At 38.1% G+C, this 8786-nt stretch overlaps 1 protein-coding gene and 1 long non-coding RNA gene across 3 annotated transcripts in view; one reads left to right on the forward strand and one right to left on the reverse strand.

The window, feature by feature from the left end:
* LOC118598674 overlaps positions 1-8786 on the reverse strand; it is a 32983-nt gene that overhangs the window by 7158 nt on the left and 17039 nt on the right. The window lies entirely within an intron of this gene.
* tie1 (tyrosine kinase with immunoglobulin-like and EGF-like domains 1) overlaps positions 3851-8786 on the forward strand; it is a 28202-nt gene continuing 23266 nt past the window's right edge. For both annotated transcript variants that reach the window (XM_024279151.2, XM_024279150.2), the window contains exons 1-4: positions 3851-4260; positions 4929-5225; positions 5351-5461; positions 5549-5704. In XM_024279151.2, the coding sequence (XP_024134919.1) occupies positions 4200-4260; positions 4929-5225; positions 5351-5461; positions 5549-5704 (625 nt within the window). In that variant the 5' untranslated portion in view covers positions 3851-4199. The remainder of the gene's footprint in view (positions 4261-4928; positions 5226-5350; positions 5462-5548; positions 5705-8786) is intronic.

Below are 8786 nucleotides of genomic sequence, written 5' to 3' on the forward strand. Positions count from 1 at the left end.
GAAAAAAAAGCCTAAATTAGCCAAAACAACTAGCTTGTAAATATTAGCCTAACCCCAAAACAGCCTAAAAAACTAAAAAGCCTGAATTAGCTAAAACAGCTAGCATGTAGCTGAAATATTAGCTAAACTCCAAAATAGCCTTAAAAATCTTAGTAAATGCCAAAATCTTAAAACAAAGTTTTTAACATAATTATGAATAATAATTAACTTTCCACAAAAATAAATTGTCAAAATAACACAAGTTAGAAATAAGCTCAAGATAACATCAGATCATTAACAGTAATAAAACAAAATGATCTGGTGGGCCGGATATAACTACCCAGAGGGCCGGATCCGGCCCCCGGGCCTTGACTTTGACACATGTGACTTAAACAATGTGCAGGGATATGCAGGTATATTGTACACTTGTTTTTACTTTTCATCCCCCCTGCAAACTGTGCAAGGAGTCCAGATTCCTTGTGGGCCTCCAAGGGGCAACTTGACTGTTAGAAATGAGGAAATTAGACGATCAGAGTGTAGTTTGTGTGGCCATCCTACAGACACATGTATTACCTGCACACTACCCCATTACTACACACAGTAAACATACCTCACTACGGACTAGAGTATAGCGTAAGGACACTGTACAACACATCAACTGTACATCATAAGTGCGGGCAACTGATGTTATTCCAACAAATACTTCATGATACACTGACCCCATGATGCACGACAATGGCACGATCCATTTTAATGATCTCTGTTGAGTTGGCTCTACGAGGCTCAGGGTGCAAGAATCCCCTGCACTCCCCTTAAGATGCGGCCCGTCATCTCTACCCCCCTCAACAGTATAACCCAAAAATCCACAGCAACCTCCCATACGGGTGCATGAGACTAAGGCTTTAAAGGTATGGAAACACCACAAATTCCAACTTCCCACATCTTCACTCAATTACACATACATATATATTTTGTTGATGTTTGATACTTGATTTATATAAATGATTTGCTTATAATATAAAATAATCTGCGTATTTTTTCTGAATTTTGATAATAGACTTGCATCTGCAATGACAAAGTCTGAAATAGTGTTATATTTACTTACATAGTCATGTGATTTATTGTTACTTGATGATTCATAGTAACCTGAATCTATGTTGGAAAGATATAAATATCTGATCTTAAGTGAAGAACCGGATAATGATAATATATGTAAAGGAAAAGGTATGGTCAAGCCGAGATGGGATTATACAAGTTTGCTTCCTGCATTCCTAAGAATGCAGTGATGAAAGTAGCTGGTGTTAGAGTAGAGGCTGCAGAAGAGGGTTAGATGGAGGAAGATGATTCGCTGTGGTGACTTCTGAAGAGAAAAGTTGAAAGGAAAAGGAAGAAGTACAAGTAAATTTGTTTCTTGCTTTTGTACACTTTTGAGGGAAAAAGCCAACATTTTCTTCTAAAAAACAAGTGGGTCCAGCACAGAGCCTTGGGATACCCCTTCAATCTTCAAAATGAGAGTAAAACAACTACAAGTGCTTGTTTTTTTAAAAAAATGTTTTTCTTTGAGAAAACCCAGACGTTATCCCATCACACAATGAAGTTCCTCTGCAGCATGGTTGTTCTGTCTGTAAATCTGTCAGTTTGCTATCACAGTTTGTTTAGAAGTTTAATTGAACAGGGGTTGACAGATTCCCTGCATGAGAGGGTAAATTAATACGGATGAGTAACTGAAAGGTTAGGGAGGCTTGACTACTTCTTATCTTCAGGGAACATCGACTTTGAGTGATAAAAGCTTCTAAACTTTGCTAATAATTTTCTCACATATATTTTATCTCAGAGTGCCTTTGTCTTTCACCATTCCATTCACTGGCACTTTTGCTGTTTTCTCTCTTAAACACACACAATAGTTCACGCTCTAGCTCTTATCCGTGTATCCTTTCTCTGAAAGGTTTTTTAATCTTAAGTTACGGGGTTGTTAAAGGGGAGGTCAGGCATTTTGTAACTGCAGAGGGGCTGCAGTCGGAGGGGGAAGCGAGTTTTTAGGGTCTGAGAGGTGTGAGTGACACCTTTTCTTCAGCTCCCAAAGCCCAGCAGGATGACTGCGTGTGGAGCCAGGCCAGCTCGCCACACAATGAGGGGAAATGGGAATTTAATACAAACTTTCTCACAAAGTCTCTCAGACCTCCCGCTTCCAGACACCGCCATCACCACCTCTTCCAGCCCGGCCACAACAAAAACTCAGAAACTACTCAAACAAGACGACAAGTGTGAAGCTTCATGGTTAGGGTTTCTCCCAAAAGCTCTGGGATGACCACGATAAGTTTCTGAAATGGGATTTTTGATCAAGATGATGCAAAAGGAGGAGGAATGATGGTTTACATAAGCAAACTCATCTCCAGAATATGATAGTATGTTGTCATGAGAACATTTTAAAAAGTAATTTACAGCCCAACAAAACTGGGCATGCAACTTTTTCTTGTTTGCAGAAAACATTTTTTTTTCAAACTTGGCCTGCTGCTGACATTATGGAAGAGTTCATTCTGTATGAGGCCACTTTAAAATTACTTAAGAACAATAAGGATTACTGGATACAATGGTGAAGTCCTGATGAGCACAAACAGACGCCTCCACCCTGCGTGTTCTCCATACCAGCACCATTTCCTTCACATTTACTCGTGAGCACAAACACACAATGTTCTGTGGACACGTGCAGTTCTACTACTTTGGCCTTTTTCCCAGTCTGATTCTCCCTCCTTTGACAAACACACAGTTTATGTACAGATACAGTCACAAAAAAAAATCTGGTTTTGGCTTTTGACAGACTCAGCAAAGCGGGCTCAAGTATCTGTCCTGACCTCGCCTTAAGTATTTTCCCCTTGGCTTCCTATGCTGACTCCACCAAACAGTTTGCAACACACTTTTTTAAACTTATCTCCTTGCTTTTGTCCCTGAACAGCAAAAATAATAGAAAAAAGTGATGCAAATCTAGCAGTTTAGAGTACCTTTATTAATAATTATTTCAACAAAACCATTAATATCCCGTGAGCCACACTCTGTACTTGAACTGCAGACAAGTTTTAGAGCACCGACGGCTGCAGTCGGAGTCAAGTTTTGCCAAATGCAACAGCTTTGTTCTTTCACTTCGATGAGCTGCTTCAAATCCCTGCAGCTTTTATGGCTAGCCAGACTCCCCTTCCCTCATAATCAGTCAGTCTCAGGAAATGAAGAACAATATGCTTGTTGTGTCTATTTCTGCCCACATCTTCTAAAGTGCTACACTGTCTTACTCAGAGCAACCACTTTTTATTCCCTTTTTTTCCTTACATTTCCTTGAGGCTTCATACAATTGCCTTGAAGTTGACACAACTTCTTATTGTTTGAGACTTCCTGTTTTCGACTTTGGGAGCTGACATGGGGTTCTTTGCCCATTGAGGCAGATTCTAATGAAAACATCTCAAAATAAAAGAAAATTAAGTGTTTCTACTTGATAAAAGTTAACTAGTTGTAATAAAAAATGATCTAAAGCACAGGTTAAATGATTTTTTACTAAATTTATTCTGTTTGCAAACAGTCCTAAAGCTCAGGCTTGATTGATTAAATTATTTGAGAGTTGACAGAAACCTCTTTAAAAGAGTTGTTTCTTTTAAACACTAAAAAAACAAGACTAAGGTTATAAAGGATTTACCATGGGTAGGTGCAAGTCATTAGGCATTAAAAACATGTTTAATGGTGTTTTAGTAAAATATATTCCAAAAACCAACAGAAATTATTGAATTAATCAATGCAATATCGCTAATATACTTATAAAAAGGGTATTTTAAAAAATATATTTTTAAAGCAGTATGCTTTTTTTTGTTTTTTTACATGTGCAACTATGCATGTGCAATTTTCAGTGGAGTGGAACAAACAGAGACTAAGTTAAAACCCATCAGCGCATTAAAAGGATCGGGGAGGTCCAGCGCGCCACCAGTCCGCCGCTGTCTGGCGACGCTCTTCCTTCCTTTCCCACCCTAAAGAGGCAGAGCTTTCCCGCTGCTGGAACTGCGAGCGGCAGCACAGAGACACAGTCACTTTTCCAGCCATACCTTGATTTGGAGCAGATTTGACACCTGGACGGGAGCTTTGGAGTATGCGTAAAAAGGCGCAGCGCCGTGACGCAGCGCCAGCGCTTCGGATGTAGACTTCAGCAGAGAGCGAGTTTGCGGTCATCCATTCAAACAACGATGTTTGTGGACGTCATGACGATTCTGATGGTGTTTGTGTTTTGTCTTTTTCAGTTATCAGGTAAGACTGAACTTTGTGAAACTTAACTGAGGATGAGAAAGGTGTTTTCCAGGAATGCCGTGTTCCTCTGCCAGTGCAACATTCTTGTGTGATCCTAAAGAAAAAAAGAGCTCATCCATGTTTCCTCCCATTGTTCTAAGGATGTGGAGAATTTCAGAATTAGAAAAAAAGAACACAAGTCCAACTAACTGTTCAAGTTGTCTCTTTTAAATAAACATCCACGTCTTTCTGGCTTATGTAAATCTTACTAATGACAGTTTAAGTCCTGTGATGTTCATCTTACATCAGTAATGTTTACTAATTTTTCAAAAAACAAAAAGGCATAAAGTTGAAGTTGTCTAAAGTCTTGTTTAAGATAATTTCAATAACCAATTAAAATAGCTAAGGAAGTAATTTTAATAGTTTTATCAGTTAGATTAAACCAGATTTGCTTCTGGATTTATTGTATGTGGCATATGTGAGGTTACAAAAAAAGAAGAAGATAAATATAAGATTAGGAATGGATCTGAACTCTTCCAAGGAAAAGTAGATCTAACATCATTCATCTTGCCAGAAATCATTTTAAAGCCTTTAATGTTTTGTACCAAATTTATTCTAGTTCTTAATGAATTTCTTGTATATATTGTTTTAAAAATCAATCTTGACGCTTGTTTCACTCTGTCCTTCAGATGCTGTGATCGACTTGACCATGATCTCCACCGCGGAGGTCGTTCGCGTCAACCACTTCACCATCTCCTGCATAAATGGAGAGCACAGCTCTGCCCAGGTCAAGCTGGACATCAAGAGGGACAACAAGATCCTCATTTTGTCCAAAGAGCCGAGTTTCAAAGTACACAAGCAGAACAACAAGCACGTGGTTGCCAGAGATTTCCGGGAACTGGACAATATTGGCATCTTCTATTGTGAATCCACCCAAAGCAATCCTCCACTCGAGAAAGTCACCATGATCAACAACTTTGGCACAAGTAGGTCAAACATTTTTTAAAGAAAAAAAAACATTCCTGTTTGGACCACTGCTCTGTTTCTTCTGCAGCACTTTGGACGGAAAGTTCACTCCAGAAAGTAATCTAATATTTTGTGCTCCTAACAGCTAATTTTGTTCCGACATCCCTTACAATGACTGTAAACAAAGGAGAGACGGTTCACCTAAACATGCAGCTCCTCAGCTCTGAAAAGAGAGATGTGACTTGGAAGTACAATGGTAAGGCGGTGTATCCAAAACACAGTCAGACTAACAATTCTGATAACAAATAATCAGTTTCTGGTGTTTTCTCACTGTTTCATCCAGGAAATTACTATTACATGACTCACTGGAATGATGTGGTCAATCGCACCGCAACACTGACCGTGGACAATGCTGCGTTCGCCAATCAAGGCATCTACAGCGCCAGCTACGTCGGGGACAGTCCTCTGCATGGTGCCTGGATGAGGCTCATTGTCAGAGGTTGGTGTGACCCTTAAATGACCATCATTAAAACAAAGGCTTTCAGCTGTAGATTCATGGAAGAAAAGTCATGCAGCTTTTGGATGATTGTATTTTGTACACAATTATTTTATCAATAAGATTATAGTTCATCTTCATTTGGGACGAATTCCAGACAATTAGACTAATCTTTGAGACGCAAAATACTTTTTTTTTTCTTTGAACTGCTCATTTTTAAAAATATTTTACTGATTTATAACCGTAATCTGAGAATGATAGAATCTCTTTTCAAAATTTTGTATTTTTTTCTTATGCAAAATATTTGCTAAGCAGCCCCAAATCATGATAGTGCCACCACTCGAGATTGCATTGAGTTCTAAAACTTGGCTTAGTTTTCTGCTACATTTCTCATATGTTTTAACATGTTTAAGCAGTTCTCTAGTTTATTTAGGAAGTCCCAAGTAAAGATATGAAGAGCTTCAGGCTTTCCTCCTCATGCTACACATTAAAACATGCAAAAATATTAGTAAATTCTTCCAGACTGTTTGCTGAAGAGGAGCAATATTTATCAGTGTGAGCGAGACCTCTGTTTGTTTAGAAAAGACCTGCAGTTCCTCTCACTTGTAAACACTCTCAAACTGTGCTATTGGAAGACATTTGGAGCTCAAACTTCCTCCATTTGTATACGAGTAGTTGGACTGGAGACATCAGCTTTTAAACTCATCCTGATGAATATCATCCACATCCTTCCTTTATCTCTACATGTCAAAAGGAGGTATAATGTTCTCTCCTCGGTATTATTCCACTGATTACAATCACTTGGGTGCAATAGTTTTAGTCAGGAACTGATAGTGAAGGACCTAAAATGAAGGAGACCAGGTTTGAGGCAGAAACTCAAAGGATTGATAAATAAATCAAACATTGTAACTCATAGGAGTACCAAAAAGATAACAAAGCAGATGACCTGACAGGGAAGAAGTGACTCTTAAATACACTGAGGATCATTACCTGAAGTGAGGACAGCTGTGGATAATTAATAACTGGCACCTGGTGTGACTAACTTGAAATGAAACATGACAAAAATCAAAGAAATAAAACTAACAAAGGGCACAGTCCTCATAGTTTTGTCTGTTATTGTACATTTTTTGTTCATAAAAGAACAATGAATGATACATATATATATATTGGTGAAATTGGATATATAAAAGAAATGATAAGTGGAAAGAATACCAGATATACCCCTGTTGATGTCCAAGAAAACATTAGGGTCACTGAAATTATTTGAAACAGACAAAATACAAATTAATCAAATAAAACTTAGATCAAGATCAACTAGAGGAAACTAGGCAAAAAACATTTTTGTTAAATCATCTTTTGATCTTTTGTAAAAGAGTTTCCAGCTGCTTTTAATTATAAATCTGTTGTAAAATCCGAACAACTGTATCATTTTCTAGGACATAGTTTTTTGCAGAAAGGCAGGAGTTCAATAGAAAATCACTTCTGAGATGTGGGCGGTACCGTTTGGGTGGAGTAAGCCTTCCTTGACTTCCCATCATCCCTTCATTTACCGTATTTTCCGGAGTATAAGTCACACTTTCTTTCATAGTTTAACCAGGGGTGCGACTTATACTCAAGAGCGACTTATTTTTGTGGGGTTTTTTTAGACAAATAGGCTCATATATTTGTTTTTTCTCAGTAAACAGTGCTTGTCCTCTAGCGGTTGTTTCCTCTAACAACCACTAGAGGGTGCTGCATCTCAGTATAAGTATTTGCTATTGACATTGGCAGAAGAAGTGTCATCCAAAACAAACATGGCAGAGAATCTGATTCTTTTCCTCTTAAGCTTTGATATTTTTCTTATACAGATCAAAAGATTAGCATTCTTGATTATTTATTTTAGCGGCTTATACAGATCAAAAGATTAGCATTCTTGATTATTTATTTTAGCGGCTTATACAGATCAAAAGATTAGCATTCTTGATTATTTATTTTAGCGGATTTGCTAGTTTTGTTCTGAAACGTCAGACTTTACTCCCAAAAGTGCAACTTATACTCCGGTGCCACTTATATAGGGTTTTCTTCTTCTTGATTAAACATTTTTTGCTCTTGCAACTTATACACCGGAAAATACGGTACATTCTCTCCTGTTAGCTTACAGCCTCTCACAACCACTAACCTAACATTACTAGTGTAACAAAAATGGTAAGGAATTCTGGCGCTATCCAGCCGTACAGTTTTGAGCCGGATGCCACCTCGGATGACAAAAATGAAGACGTACATGATCTATTTGTTTGGAAGTGGATGCATCAGAATGGAGTGGAGCTTGCGGTCTGCCGATTTTAGCTTCTACGTAACGAATACGAACATTTTCCAATGGTTTTTTCTCATCTACTCCTGATTCACGACAATTTGCTCAAAGAAATACTTTTCATCTTAATTTTCTTTATATATGTCCTCCATCATGAGAAAAATGCTTCAAGAACATGTTAAAAACACTATTTTCATTGTTTTTTTAAGGTCAGGGCTCTTTGAAGGTTTTACACTAGGGTTATTTTTTTTCGTCAATATGTTTCATTAAGTATTTGTGAACAGAGAGCTGAAGTACTTCGCCAAGAAGCTCCAGTTGTCTCATCTGTCCAGAGGACTTTACCCCACAAGTTTTAGGGCTTTTACATTGTGGAAAATTCCAGTTATTCTTTTTTAAGAGTTTGCTTTCTGCCGTGGTATTCCCTTGGGTTGTCTCCCATGAAGTCCACTTTGGCTCCAACAATGTCTGATGATCCAAAAGCTTTTACAACACACTTGTTTTCTTCATAATTTCTGCAGGAACATCTTTCCTTCACTTTGTGTGCTCCATAATCAGAGTGGTACCCAGCAGTACTGAGATTTCTGTCTTCACCTAAAGATTGACCGATTACAAGTTTGAGAACCCTGTGATGCAATTTGGAAGTCACCATCATTTTGATAATGGGGATGGTTGAATGTTCTTTTGAACTAAAGTCAGCTCTCTGGTAAAAAATGTATGTATTAGCAATAATCATAGACCTCAAGCAACTTTTATGGCCTATTTGGTTATTGTTTTTTTCTCTATGACCCCCCCCCC

The sequence above is a fragment of the Oryzias melastigma genome, linkage group LG4 (genome assembly GCF_002922805.2).
Source record: "Oryzias melastigma strain HK-1 linkage group LG4, ASM292280v2, whole genome shotgun sequence".
NCBI lineage: Eukaryota > Metazoa > Chordata > Actinopteri > Beloniformes > Adrianichthyidae > Oryzias > Oryzias melastigma.